The sequence below is a fragment of the Eschrichtius robustus genome, chromosome 11 (genome assembly GCF_028021215.1).
Source record: "Eschrichtius robustus isolate mEscRob2 chromosome 11, mEscRob2.pri, whole genome shotgun sequence".
Lineage (NCBI taxonomy): Eukaryota > Metazoa > Chordata > Mammalia > Artiodactyla > Eschrichtiidae > Eschrichtius > Eschrichtius robustus.
Window position 1 is genome coordinate 2,484,894 of NC_090834.1, and position 15,617 is coordinate 2,500,510.

General features: G+C 49.0%; 1 protein-coding gene across 7 annotated transcripts in view; it reads right to left on the reverse strand.

Annotated features, from left to right (window-relative positions):
* Positions 1-15,617, reverse strand: part of NTM (neurotrimin) — a 403,323-nt gene that overhangs the window by 171,338 nt on the left and 216,368 nt on the right. For all 7 annotated transcript variants that reach the window (XM_068554509.1, XM_068554508.1, XM_068554507.1 and 4 more), the window contains one exon: positions 9,381-9,613. In XM_068554509.1, the coding sequence (XP_068410610.1) occupies positions 9,381-9,613 (233 nt within the window). The remainder of the gene's footprint in view (positions 1-9,380; positions 9,614-15,617) is intronic.

The window sequence follows — 15,617 nt, forward strand, 5'->3', positions numbered from 1 at the left end:
TCTGAAATAGATTAAAGAAGTGGGTCATTTTTCCAGGTACTTATGTCAAGATTCAGACCGGAATCCGGGACTCCTAAATCCTGAAATTTACTTCTTTCTGCTAAGCTATTCCATCCCCAACGGAGCCAACACTGGGTTCATTGGGCAGACTCCCAATTAATCACAGTAGAAAGCACTATTTGCCAAGTGAAAATCCTCTATTTTGAATTCTTAATCCCCCTACCAGCTGAGTTTACCACAAAGACATGAATGTATAACTGAGACATAAAGAGAACATGCCACCAAATTAAACTGCCCTAATTTTAAATCAATAATTTTTTTTTCTCAAATAACATGAAATGAAGATCTCTCAAAAGAAAAAGCATCTTGTTCCAACATCTCCAGGAGCCTTTCTCCACGGAGCCGAACTCCAGCAAAAGCCAATTAGATTTCTCACCAACATCAGACACTAAATTATCACAGACGACGCTCAACAGGAATTTAAATCTTAAGATCTACTCCAAGGGGTGACACCGTCTATCCTAAGTTGGCCTGGAGACATCTGTGGCACCAGGTCTCCTCTACCCAACGGCTCTTGGGTACCAGTGAGAGGTGGCTGCCAGCGGTGGGCGGGTCTGGCGGGCCCGAGGGGCTGTGGACCCCTTCCTGTGGTTCTCATTTACCTCTGGCAGCATCCTAAACCTCTCTGGCACAATCATCACTATGACAGAGCTAAGCACCCCAGTGCCAACGGCTCTGTTTGCTAGTGTACAAAGAAAGGCACCTTAACTACACCGAGGGAGTATCATCATTAGTGCGAATGTAATTATAAAACATATGTTTTCGTGCTTTAAATACTGACCTGATGACAAAAGAGTCTTTGCAGTCTTTCCCCCTTTGTATCTGGACATGCGAGGGGCACTGGACCAGTTGGGTTTGGATCTATCCTTTCCTTCCAATACTTCTCTCTCCTCCAAGGTTTGTTGCCCCCTGGCACTTGCCATCTTCTATTCCACTGACTGCCTTCTGGATATTTGACCTTTGCCAAAGCAATCGAGTGCACCCTTCCGTGAGGACGAGAAGTGATGCTCTTGTAGAACATCAAGGAAAACCACGTGACACTCATCCTTCTGTTCATCACTGAGCTCCTTCCCGGACACACAGGCCCACCTACATGCAGCCCATCTTTCTGGCCCCATGTCCAGTGGCTTCGCCCCAGGAGCCCTGCCCTAGGACCTCGTATCATCCTCACTTTTCCTCCTACATGTCAGACGTTTTCAGACTTTCCAGCTTTGTGCACGCCAGTGCTGGGACGCTTCTCTCCAGATCCCCTGGAAAACCCTGCTCACCACTGAAGACCCTGGAGAAACACAAGCTTGTAGTTTTGCCTAATCTTGCAGATAAAATCAGTTCTTCCCTTTTGGTGTATTCATGGCATTTCTACGTATAAACATCCTAATTCCTAACCCCTGTTACCCTCTAAGAGGGTTATTAACAAATAATACAGCAGTTTCCTCTTCTGGACAGGGCGGGAACTCTGAACACGTGTGTCCCCAGGGCCTGCCTTCCGAATACTGTTAAATGGAATTGAAAGATGACAGCTGACAATCCTCATCTGACAACAGATGGTCTAAGAGACCTGGTCACCAACTTCTCCCCACGCCGTAAGAAGCGAGATGTTTCAATTTGGCAAGAAGAAGAGGGAGGGTTTAGACGCTTTTGAGTCGTTTGCAAAAGTCATGGCCTTCAAATCAATGATGCTGTCCTTGATATCACTTTATACACACCCTCAGAGGGATGACACCCAGAATCTTTAGGAATGTAGTCATGAGCCAGATACAATGGATCACAAAACCATAAAGACACCTCATACAATCCTTCATTAAAAATATTTGTTTCAAGTTCAATTTGAGTAAACCATAGGGAGCCTCTGATATGGGAACAGGAACCTAAAGGAATGTATTAGGAGGTGCTGCTTACTCAGAATCTGGTGTTTGCCCTTTCCCCAGTATAAAATGACAACACATCTTATTTGGAGGCTACAGGGCTACATATGATCCGGGAGGAATCAGAGCTACTTTTCTCAACCCTCTGGTATTGGAATCTGAGGCATCGCAGACTCCCTGGAGAAAACCACCTAAGGGATAAGAATTCTGTGGTTGCTTAAAGACCTCCCCCCTTGGGAGCCCTAACTGCTTACCTGGAGGGATGCTGCCTGACTCCCACAAGGCTGGCTGGGAAGCAATAGGGTCACCCGGGGCTTTCTGCTTCCCTAGAGCTCTGAGTGGTGTGGAGGATAGGACAGGGGACCTGTTATTACCTACTGTGCTGACCAGGAAGCGCCAGCAGGCAGGTGCCGAGTTTTCCCAACTGCCTAGGAAACAGAAAGATCCTCCCCAGCGACGCCAGAAGGCACAGAAAATGCCATTATTAAGCCTATGTAAATTTTACTATAGCTATTTTCTCAGATTTCTTTAGTCTAATAGACTCTACCCTCCTTGGCTTAACAGATGGATGACGTTCCAGGGGTTTACTGAAATTGAGTAAACTCACTAAGAATTTTTGCCTCTCCATGGCCCATAACTGCATCAAAAAATTTAAAAACTCAGCAGGTAAAACCAAGTTGCCTCATTTGCATGCTGTCGAAATTCTGTAAATCAATTTCAGGTAAAATGCCCTACTTCCTTGCCATTCTCCAGGGTGCTTTGAGGAACACTTTAATTTTGTGGCGGAATTTAATTTCCTGACTTTTTGAAAGCTCTGCCGAATTCAGAGGTACAGTCTTACGACCAGGCCAAATGTGCATTTTGATCTATATCTTGAACGGGGGCAAGGAAGAGGCTAGAAGGTTTGGAGAGCAGTTTGGGATGGCAAACGTGACCTACTGTCACACAAGGCCACTGGCAGCTGAATAATGCAGATGTGCTCAAAAGGTGACTTCTGTGGACTTAGGGCTGGACAGTTATGCTTCCTCTACTATGGACTCAGCGAGGTGTAGCCTGAATGGAAATCAGATGGTGCAAAGGTGTCTTCAGCTCCACGGGAGCCTTGCAGGGCCAGGGGGCAGGCTGCCTTCAGCGGGGGTTGTGGCTGGCGAGACAGAAGTCTCTGCTTTCAGTGTGAGGATTAGAGCACATTATTCCCTTTGATCTGTTGTTTTTCAAATTCCCTTTTTTTCAGGTTCTGGGTGGGGAGGGTCTATGGGGCGTAGGTGTCTAGAAATTAGAAGTTATTGTTCCTGTTCTCTTAATCATAATAATGAGTTTGGCTTGACAAGGTCAATTAATTATTCAGGATTAGAAAGCAACACGATTATACATATCAGGTAAGAGGGGAGGGTTCTGAGCAGGGAGACAATACCAGGTAAATGCGGGGCTGGTACCACCAAAGCTCTGTTGTTTGCAAGTCACCCGGCCGGTGCTGGCTACTCCCCTGCCTGGTCCCTTTCTCTCCGGGATCCTGCCAGCCCAGGGAATGGGCGGCCACATCCTGGCTTCCTCCTCTCATCCCTGCCTTATTCCACAGACATTAGCGGGGGGACCCCCTTCACATGAGCTTCAGAGCTGTTTGACTCCAAAAGGCAGGTAATTAACTACCAAACAATAGCAGGGATTTTCAGATTAATTCTGCCCAGGAAGAAACAGGAAAACTCATTTAGACCAAACAAAAGGGAGGGGGTGATTAGATGCTCCAATGACAAAAGAGAGACCTAAATAGGGTCTAGAAAACTGATAAAGGGCCGAAAGCTTTTATTAGTATTATTTTTACACCAATACCCTCATTTTTATAAGCACTGCATTCTACCTTCCTCTGTCATGCAGGTAGGTCTCTAAGTGAGATTGAAGCCCAGCAGGTATATAGCAGCAGACCTGCCAAGTCGGGCTCTGCACGCTGATAAGGAGAGCATTCCCTAACGTCCCCGAAGACCACCAGGGCAGTTTTCCTGCACTGCCACATAAGGGCTTTTACAAATACGGTTAGGGCTTTGGGGATGTCTTCCATACTGTCCTGAATTTGGCAAACAATTCAGTCCCACAAAGCATTGTTATTCACTCAGCTTTCCAGGATGGGGCCTCTTCCAAGAAACAACGGAGACGGGCGTAGAGCTTTTCCATATTCCGAGGAGCTTGGTTTGGCAGCAGGATCAAGAGGGGGAAAGGATTAAAATACGCAGCTGAACTGGAGAAGCAGCCTCTTATTCATTGCCCTTATAAAGCAGGGCACCCTGAGGTCAAAGAGATGGAAAGCGCTAGACCCAAATTTTAATAAATCGTAGATGGACCGCCCTCACTCGGGTCTAAAAGATTACGTTCTGGCTGCCTAAGTGGGCGTGCAAACCCCTGGGTGGTATTTCTTAACTTTTCACAAACTCATTTTGAATGGAGAATTCAAGGCATGGGAAAATCACGAAGTCCAGGTATCTGAACACCTCCCCACTTCCCCGCCGCCTGCTGCCACCTGCGGCTTCCTCACAGGGCACCTGAGATGGGTTAGCGTCACCCTCTCCCGGCTCCAAGGCCAGAGTCTCGCTACCCTGGTGGACGTACCTCCCGCATCCACCCGCTTATCCAGTCCCTAGGATCTGCCTCTGCTCCTCGGGACACAGCTTCGGACTCCGGACGTCCTACTCTGTGTGGCTAACAGAGGAACTCCAGGCCTCCATCTTTTTCAACAGATCTCTCCTGTTTTTCTTTTTCTAAAGATTTTTTGATGTGGACTGTTTTTAAAGTCTTTATTGAATTTGTTACAATACTGCTTCTGTTTTATGTTTCGGTTTTTTGGCCCCGAGGCATGTGGGATCTTAGCTCCCCCGACCAGGAATGGAACCCGCACCTGCCCTGCATTGGAAGGCGAAGCCTTAACCACTGGACCACCAGGGAAGTCCCACTTCTCTCTTGTTTTTAAAGCACCGCCATCTTTTCTAATTTCCATCTTCTCTCCAAAATCCCATCCCCCTTTCCACCTCACAGCCGGCCTTCGAAGTCAGTGCTGCCCATTCTTGTTTCAGCACCTGCTGCCCAGCAGGCAGTTCAAGGCCTCTGGGGATATTCTATCTGCACTGCCCAACACAGGGGCACCAGCCCCCAGCGGCTGCTGTAGCACCTGCAATGCGGCTGCTGTGACTGAAGGAGTGAATTTCCGATTGTATCTGGTTTTAGCTAGTTTACGTTTAATTTTAAATAGCCACTGTGCTGAGTAGCTCCTTAGCTCAGCTGTTCTGTCCCACGCTGGCTCCAGGACCGCTCTCCTCCGGAGGCCGCCCCTCGTTCCTGACCTGCCTCTGACACTCGCCCCGCATGGCGGCCCGGGCTCTGTCTGCAGCCCTGAGCCCTCTCCTCCCCGGACGCTGCCCGTGGATGGCGTTTGTCAGACGCGCCATCAGCCTCGCCCTGCAGGCTGGTGTCACAGCCCTGGCCGCGCAGCCCGAGTCCTCTGGGGTCTCACACTCTCCCCTCCTCTGGCTGGTGCTCTCCACGGCTCGACTTCAGGGCCGCTTCTCCACCCCTGTGCCTTCCACCTCAGGGCTTCTCTCTGTCGCCCAGGCCTGCCTGACCACTGCCCCCACTCCAGCCACTTCACCAGTCCTGCCGAGACCTGTGGAAACCACCCGCCCCCAACAGCATGGGAAAGACTGGGGAGAATTTAGGTAGCCCCAGAGCGATCTTCCTAAAAAGAGACGCAGGGAAAATACAACGCAACAGCAACAGGTAGTGAGAAGAGAAGAGATGGACCCGCTAAAACAAAAGGAACCAAGCATCCCCTATTTCCCTTTTCCTTTACTATGACGACAGGATGTGTTATCAACAGATTTTTAAAATATCCTAGGGAGCCAAGCACAAATCTAGAACTTCCCACCAGTGAAAGGCTTGCCTTGAGGGCTGCAAGGGCTGAAGATGCACTAAGAGCCAAGCTCCAGAAGACCCGGGCCAAGGAAAGCCCCAGCCCTGAGGCCCAAGCTTGAGCCACAGGACTGGCCAGTGCCCAGCAGCCCGCGGGAAACGTGGCCGCCATGTACGCGGACCAGCCTGGTCTCTGTACAGGTCATTCTGAACTCTATTCAAATGTCCGATCAAACACCAGGGGGGCGAGAGCACCCAAGGGTCTGGAGGCACTCGGCGCTCCGGAAGGATTTAGACAACAGCTACGCTCCCAGAGCCTACATTCCTGGGGAGGACTTGGGCAAATGGCATACAAGTCCATCCTCCCCCTACGAATGGCAACTGATACTTCAGGGGCAGCGTTTCGTTCATCTTCATGTGCTGAGCGCTTGGCCAGGGTACCGGGAAGCAGAGTTGTTTCTCAGTGGCGATTTATGTGTGAATGAATGAAGGCGAGGGTGGGGCGGGCACAGAGGGCTGAGGGGCTGGTACTTAGGCAGATGCACGGGTGGCACCAGGTCTCAGCAGGAGTTAAACACACAGCACTACAACCAGAGAGAAGACCCAGTACAAAGAACAAGCCGGGCAGTAGGGGTATTTGCTAGAAAGGGGGAAAATATAATCTCAGACTTTAGTAAGCTCACTTAATTCTGTGAAAATAATATTATTTTCCTTCTGTGTGCGTTTATTTATGTATGAAGCTGACTACATGTACACAAATACACACACTTATGGGTGGAAATATGAGTTTAGTTATTTGCTGCTGCTATTATGTGTGTGCCTGTCTGTGAGTATGTGTTTAATGACGATAATACCATTTTGAAAAGTTAATACGTCTTTCATTTCAACACCGTGCTGCAAAGGGTTGAACAGGGATGTCAACAGAATCCAGAAGTCCGATTCTGCTGAGAATTAGGGTTTACGTTCAGTACAATAAATGATTCCAAGATAAATACGTTTCTTTTTTTTTTTTTTAAATCCTGGATGGTGATGTATCCTCTTTCCAATACAGAAACAGGGGAGCCTCGCTCTATTTAGTTTGTCTGATTGCTTTTAAGAGGAGGGACGGGTTGGCTCCGAGAAACCATGGTCCTCTATTCATTAAAGTGTCAATAATGCCCGGTCCAGGCATATCGACAGCGGATTAGCTCAGGCTGAGTCTGTGGACAAGACCAGAATCTTTTTTAACCCAGCTTGTTTCCAGATCAATACACCCATCAGCATTCGAAAATTAGCCCAAGATGAGATTCTGATAGTTGAGGTGGCATGCCATGCTCAGAGGCCACCTCGCCAAGCCACAGGTGTAAACGCCTAGCTGGGGATTAGACACTTTCCATCCCCATGGATATGAGTGAGGACTGATGTAGACCCCACCCCCCCTCCCCCCACCCCCACTCACACACTCTCAACCTTCCCTCTTTGAGCCTGTGTAAGTCCTTGGGGCTATAACCCAGCCATTTGCCTCAAGGGGCGTTTATTAAATGTGCACTTTGTTTGAGGCACTTTCCGGGTGCTCAGGGCAGGAGTGTATGGGTGTGAGGGAGGAGGGGGAGGGGACCTTAAGGAAAAACAATGACGCAAACACGATCCTTGTTTGCAAGGAGGCTTCGGAGTTTCTCACGACTCCTTCCATGTTCCAGTTCCACAGAGGTCCTGCTTCGTAAGGCAAGCGTCTGTGATGGTGTAGAGTTCCTAAGGACTGTCTGTCATTGTCAGGCATTCTCAGCAGTAACTGTGTGTGCACTGGGGGGAGGGAACGGGGTGGGGGGCATGGGGTGTGGCTGCAAACGCACCCCCCCAGTGCTACCGATTGGGCCGCTGGGGCATCCATCAAACTCCCTCACAGAACGGTGTGATTCTCAATCTTTTTCTGGCCTATAATAAAACCTTCGTGCACCAAGACCATCTCATGCAACAATACCTACTCTGCTGTTTGTGATACATTCTGATACTGTCTATGCAATTCCATTTCCTTTAAAAAATCCTGTCTGTATCCAGCAGTTTGAAGATCTTCATATATAGAACCAACAAGGGAAAAAACCATCATCATTTCCTTTTAGGAAGAAAGAGGGAAAAATAACATAAAATAAAAACAACCTGGTGTGACCAAGCTGTGTCACAGCACGGGGGGCTCGGCCACCCCACTGGCCTAATCCCTGAGCAGCTGGAGCCTGGGTGGGTCTCCCCGCAGCCTGTCCTCTTCCCGTCACTGCCCACCGACCGCGCCCTTCACAGCCGGGACCCTGACCCAAGCTGCCCTCTCTGCTGCCTTCTCGCAGCTCCCTTCCCTGTGACTCTTCCTTCTCCTGTCGCTCTCTCCTACCATCCCCAGCTCTCCCCTTCCCTCTGGGGTGCCGGAAGGGAGGGCAGGGGCGGCTGCAGGAGCCTCCGGACCTGGAGTTTACTGCCGTGGACCTGCCATTTAGGGGGATGAAGGGAGCTGGGAACGAGAGCTGGAGAAAAGGCCAGCAGAGGATCTGGCTCCCTCGCTCGGGGGCTCTGAGGTAAAGGAACAAGGATGCGGTCCACAGTTAAATACGTTTTAAAAAAGTTTAAAAACATAGCAGCTGTATTTTTTAAAAAGATAGCTAACACTTAACCAGCACCTCTGTGTGCCAGGCCCTCTCCTGAGTGTTTACACATCAGTACATGGAAAATGTAATCCCCACCACGGACCCTCGCAACGTTGACTCCACTTTACAAAAAGAAAACTCTGAGTCACAGTTGGTAACCTGGGGTCCCACAGCCAGAAAGCGGCCAAGTCTGATTCTGAGCACTTGCTCCCCGTCTGGGAATCCGTCTGCCCGGCTGCGTGTTGTCTGAATGCCCAGCACCTGCTCTGCTTATGGGGAAGCAGAGCAGGGCCTGGGAAGCATGGAGGCAGCGGAAGCAAGAGATGCAAAACCACAGACCTCAAAAGCTGGGGGTGGGTGTGAGAGGCTCAGAGGAAGGGGAGGGGAGCGGGGTGCAGCGAAAACACAGAGGATCAGACACAGGCGTTAAAGGCGAGATGCGGTATCAGAAACCCAGGGCTGGGAGGTGAGAGAAGAAGCAAACAAGCTGGAGACAACAGAGGTGGCTGTGACGGCCATGTCCCAGGTAGGTGTTTAGAGCGTCTGCACTCGGCTCTGCCTTCTCTGAAGGCTGTGTGAGGGATGGCATGTGTGCAGTGCCAGAGGAGCTAAAATGCTGGTCTTAAAATAAAGCAAGCTTAGCATTGGATGGAACCTTAAAAAAACTTAGAGGAGAAAAAAGCCAAGGAAAGCAATAATCAGGAGCTAATTTCCTGAGAAAACGTATTATTGGAACAAAAGCAAAGAACAAACAAACAAAAAAACAAATCCTAGTCCTATTCAATGGGAAAATGATTTGAAATTTTAGCATCAAATGGCAAAGTGAAAATTAGGAAATTGTCCTGGCCAGATGAAACAATCAGACTCATGTCAGTTGAGAATCACAATGAAAGTGGTGGATACAGGCTCTCTCAGCCGCCCCCTGCACCGGCTGCCCCAGGCCGCCTACCTTGCACGATGAGGTGCACCCGGGAGGTCTTGGGGTGGTTGTCCGTCTGCACAGAGCAGGTGTACGGGCCCTCGTCGTACACGTCCACGTTCTGGATCTCGATGCTGTACTGGGTCTGGGTGTTGCTCAGGAGGACCACGCGGGGGTCCAGACACCACTTGTCATTCCCGGCGTAGAGGATGGTGCTGCGGTTCAGCCAGGCCACCCGGGTGACCCGGTTGTCAATCGTGCACCTGGAGGGAGGACCAGACGGGTAAGTCAAGGGACCGCAGAGAAACGGGAGCCATCAGGGTCTTCTTGGCAAGGCTGAGATGCCTGGTCACCATGCCTTGTCTTCGTCTCCTGCCCCCAGTGTGTACACACGCACCTCCTGCTTGCTTTGGCCTGGGTGGCACTTTCTGGAACTCAGCATCAGAGGTCTTGCAGAACTGCAGCCTCAGAACATTGGCTATTTCAGACTTCCGGGTCCTGAGTGATTCTGTGCTTCTGAAAACCCCTGAGCACGGGATCATTTCAATATCCCTAACTATTCAATAGTTATAGCCTGGAGCCGTCATCCATCCTCAGAATGGCTGGGCCCTGGGACTATCCCCATCCTCCCCTCGCTCTGGGATTTCCATGATGTGCACGATGGTAATCCCTCACATTGCTTTCAAGATGTTCTGGGTGTACTAAGTTGCCCAATACTCAAAACAACCCTATGAGGAAGGCTCTGTTGGTAAAAAGAATTGAAGAACAGAGACACTGAATGCTTCTGGCAAATGGCACAGATAACGTGTGCTAGATCAGAAACCCAGCTTTTAACTACTAAACATTCTTCCTCCCATCTCAGAATAGCGAATTCCAACAGAAGGCTTTTGAAGTCAAAACTAAATATGGACCACCACCATTGCTATTTCTCCTCATTACACCCAGGGGCAGAAATGTTCAATTACTGCTAGACTAAAGGCATTTTCCAAAATCTCAAAACGGTTCGCACATGTAAAAATAGATTTTCTTTCTTTTATTTTTGCATCTGGAGTCCCCAAATTGTGGAAGCTCCCTTCTCTTTTCCTACACTTTCAAATTTCCCAGCTACTCTGGCTAAGTCCTCATCAAATCTGTCTGCATTCATTTCCCTCTCTAGCTACACCGAGTATGTTTTATGGCCTGAGGCTAAATTCACAAACACAGTGCCCTGATCCTGACTATAATGCTGGAAATAGCAACTTAGCCACGGTGGGTACAATGTTGCCTCCAATGTAATCATTCTTTTGCAGGGTACAAAGTACTTTTACATACACCCTGTCTCATGTGATTCTTGCAGCAAATTGGTGAGATAGATGATCTTACCCATTCTCCACTTTAAAGATCAGGCCTCCAGGGTCGGAAATGGTCTGGTGACTTGCCTCAGGGTAGAGGGCTAGGGAGTGATGGAGAGTCAGACCCCTCAGCCGGGTTCTAAGTCCTGGTCCTGGGTGCTCCACAGGATGTGCAAAGGTGAATTTTTCAGTGGGGAGGGACGGTTGCTTCCACTGAATTCTCATAATTGTCTGTGACCATGAAAAGCCTGAGAACTGCTGCTGAGTACCCCAGCTTCCCCAGGCAGTCCCTCTCAAGATGTGCTCTCCAGTGCTGTGCATTCTTTCCCCTTGTACTTGTGTAAATGTCACATGATCATTGCCGGGCCTCTCAGGCACAGGTGGAAAGGCTTGCTGAGAGGCCCTGTAGGGAAAACTGCTCAACCAGAAACACCTCTGCTCAGCTGTCCAGCTTGCTTTGTGCTGCTTATTGCGTTTTTTGGACAACAAAGGATAGAAATGATGGGAAACCTGACCAGGGGAGTATTTCTGAAAGTGGGCATGGACCACTTGCATCAAAATCACAGGAGGTGATTTTGTTACAGATTTTCTTGTCCTACTGATTCAGAATCTTTGGGAACCCAGAAACATGATTTTCTAACAATACCCCAGCTGGGTCATACACCCACCAAAGTTTGAAAAGCACTGGGGTATATAGCAGGGTATCCAGCACCAGCTGCATAACTTGTGGATCTCAGTGCAAAACGCAAATGCAGAGCCCTTTGTTCAAGGACTATTAAGAATTTCAAGATGGTGAGAGCAGGGCATTTAACAAGTGCAGGGTCCTATGCAAATAAACACACACCCTGAAGGGATGTCCCACTTTTCTGTGCTTGTAACTCTCTTCGGGATCTTACTTAAATATGCATTCTGATTTGGTAGGTCTGGGGTGGAGCCTGAGAGTCTGCATTTTTCGTAAGCTCCCAGGAGATGACAATGCTGATGGCCCCCAGACCATCACGTAAGCGGCGTAAACCTAGAGGGAATGGTATCCACATGAGGGTTCGAGAAGCACTGAGCTAGCCCTTCACTATGTGAAAGTGTGACCAGAAAACCAGCAGATCATCATCGCTTGGGAGTTTGTTTGAAACACAGACTCAGGCCCCACCTCAGATGTAATGAACTCGAATCTGCATTTTCATAAGCTCTCCAGTAACCAGGATGCACATGTGGTCTGGACTGGTCTAGAGTGAACTCCAAGACTTGCTGTCGGCTGTGATAACAATGTCCTGAACATACCACGAGACTGAGCAGGAGGCAGGGAAGAGCAGCCAATGGAGGAAGCTGGACCTCCCAGATGCTGTACTCTCCTTGCACACCTGATGCTCTTCCTCTCAGGCCACCTCACTAAAACGTGGATTTGAACCAGAGTGGTGTGAACCCCCTTAAGAACAACACACTCCGCAGCTTGCTTTGCTAGCAATGTACGTGGGATGTCATTCATATTCATGACTTTAAGGGCATTCACTGCTCTGAGTTTTGCTTGGATCCAAGGGGAGGAATTGGTTAAATTCATATTCACAACTGAGGTTTATTGAATGCATATTACTATATGCTAGGTATCCTATGAGTCTATGATATGTGCTATTTTATCATCTTAAAAACTTGGTTGCGGAAGGGGGCAAGATGGCGGAAGAGTAAGACGCGGAGATCACCTTCCTCCCCACAGATACAGTAGAAATACATCTACACGTGGAACTGCTCCTACAGAACACCCACTGAACGCTGGCAGAAGACGTCAGACCTCCCAAAAGGCAAGAAATTCCCCACGTACCTGGGTAGGGCAAAAGAAAAAAGAAACAACAGAGACAAAAGAATAGGGACGGGACCTGCACCAGTGGGAGGGAGCCGTGAAGGAGGAAAGGTTTCCACACACTAGGAGCCCCTTCGCGGGCGGAGACTGCGGGTGGCGGAGGGGGGGAAGCTTCGGAGCCACGGAGGAGAGCGCAGCCACAGGGGTGCAGAGCGCAGAGCGGAGAGGTTCCTGCACGGAGGCTCGGCGCCGAGCAGCACTCACCAGCCCGAGAGGCTTGTCTGCTCCCCCGCCGGGGCGGGCGGGGGCTGGGAGCTGAGGCTCGGGCTTCGGTGCTAGCCGGGAGGGAGTCCGGGAAAAAGTCTGCAGCTGCCGAAGAGGCAAGAGACCTTTTTCTTGCCTCTTTGTTTCGCGGCGCGCAAGGAGAGGGGATTCAGAGTGCCGCCTAAACGAGCTCCAGAGACAGGCGCGAGCCACGGCCATCAGCGCGGATCCCACAGCAACAGGGGCGCAGAGGGAAAAACGGAGAGATTCCCGCACAGAGGCTCGGCGCCGAGCAGCGCTCACCAGCCCGAGAGGCTTGTCTGCTCAGCCGCCGGGGCGGGCAGGGGCTGGAAGCTGAGGCTCGGGCTTCGGTCGGATCGCAGGGAGAGGACTGGGGTTGGCGGCCTGAACACAGCCTGAAGGGGTTAGCGCACCACAGCTGGCCGGGAGGGAGCCCGAGAAAAAGTCTGCAGCTGCCGGAGAGGCAAGAGACTTTTTCTTACCTCTCTGTTTCCTGGTGCGCGAGGAGAGGGGATTCAGAGCGCCGCCTAAACGAGCTCCACAGACGGGCACGAGCCACGGCGATCAGCGCGGACCCCAGAGACAGGCGGGAGACGCTAAGGCTGCTGCCGCCGCCACCAAGAAGCCTGTGTGCGAGCCCAGGTCACTCTCCACACCGCCCCTCCCGGGAGCCGGTGCAGCCCGCCATGGCCAGGCTCCCGTGATCCGGGGACAACTTCCCCGGGAGAACGCATGGCGCGCCTCACGCTGCTGCAACGTCACGACGCCTCTGACGCCGCAGGCTCGCCCCGCCTCCTCCGTACCGCTCCCTCCCCCCGGCCTGAGTGAGCCAGAGCCCCGGAGGCAGCTGCTCCTTTAACCCCGTCCTGTCTGGGCGGGGAACAGACGCCCTCAGGCGACCTACACGCAGAGGCGGGGCCACATCCAAAGCTGAACCCCTGGAGCTGTGCGAACAAGAAGAGAAAGGGAAATCCCTCCCAGCAGCCTCAGGAGCAGCGGATTAAAGCTCCACAAACAACTTGATGTGCCTGCATCTGTTGAATACCTGAATAGACAACGAATCATCCCAAATTCAGGAGGTGGACTTTGGGAGCAGGATATATTAATTTTTCCCCTTTTCCTTTTTTTGTGAGTGTATATGTGTATGCTTCTGGGTGAGATTTTGTCTGTATAGCTTTGCTTTCACCATTAGTCCTAGGGTTACGTCCGTCCGTTTTTGTTTTTTTTTTTTACTTAAAAAATTTTTTTTCCTAATAAATGTTTTCTTAATTTTTTCCTTATTTTCTATTTTTTAGAAATTAAAAAAAATTGTTTTTAATAAGTTTTTTCATATTTTTTATTTTAAAAATTAAAAAATTTTTTTCTTCTTAAATTTTTTTCTTAATAATTTTTTCTTATTTTTTATTATAAAAAATTAATAAATCTATTTTTTAAAATTAAAAAAAAATTTTTTTCTGAATACATTTCCTCTTAATACTTTTTTTCTTATTTTTTATTATAATAGCTTTATTTTATTTTATTTTATCCTCTTTCTTTCTTTCTTTCTTTCTTTCTTTCTATTTTTTTTCTCCCTTATATTCTGAGCTGTGTGGATGAAAGGCTCTTGGTGCTCCAGCCAGGCATCAGGGCTGTGCCTCTGAGGTAGGAGAGCCAACTTCAGGACACTGGTCCACAAGAGACCTCCCAGCTCCACGTAATACCAAACGGCGAAAATCTCTCAGAGATCTCCATCTCAACATCAAGACCCAGCTTCACTCAACGACCAGCAAGCTACAGTGCTGGACACCCTATGCCAAACAACTAGCAAGACAGGAACACAGCCCCATCCATTAGCAGAGAGGCTGCCTAAAATCATAATAAGGCCACAGACACCCCAAAACACACCACCAGACGTGGACGTGCCCACCAGAAAGACAAGATCCAGCCTCATCCACCAGAACACAGGCACTAGTCCCCTCCACCAGGAAGCCTACACAACCCACTGAACCAACCTTAGCCACTGGGGACAGATACCAAAAACAACGGGAACTACGAACCTGCAGCCAGTAAAAGGAGAGCCCAAACACAGTAAGATAAGCAAAATGAGACGACAGAAAAACACACAGCAGATGAAGGAGCAGGGTCAAAACACACCAGACCTAACAAATGAAGAGGAAATAGGTAGCCTACCTGAAAAAGAATTCAGAATAATGATAGTAAGGATGATCCAAAATCTTGGAAATAGAATAGACAAAATGCAAGAAACATTTAACAAGGACGTAGAAGAACTAAAGAGGAACCAAGCAATGATGAAAAACACATTTATTGAAATTAAAAATACTCTAGATGGGATCAATAGCAGAATAACTGAGGCAGAAGAACGGATAAGTGACCTGGAAGATAAAATGGTGGAAATAACTACTGCAGAGCAGGATAAAGAAAAAAGAATGAAAAGAACTGAGGACAGTCTCAGAGACCTCTGGGACAACATTAAACGCACCAACATTCAAATTATAGGGGTCCCAGAAGAAGAAGAGAAAAAGAAAGGGACTGAGAAAATATTTGAAGAGATTATAGTTGAAAACTTCCCTAATATGGGAAAGGAAATAGTTAATCAAGTCCTGGAAGCACAGAGAGTCCCATACAGGATAAATCCAAGGGGAAACACGCCAAGACACATATTAATCAAACTGTCAAAAATTAAATATAAAGAAAACATATTAAAAGCAGCAAGGGAAAAACAACAAGTAACACACAAGGGAATCCCCATAAGGTTAACAGCTGATCTTTCAGCAGAAACTCTGCAAGCCAGAAGGGAGTGGCAGGATATACTTAAAGTCATGAAGGAGAAAAACCTACAACCAAGGTTACTCTACCCAG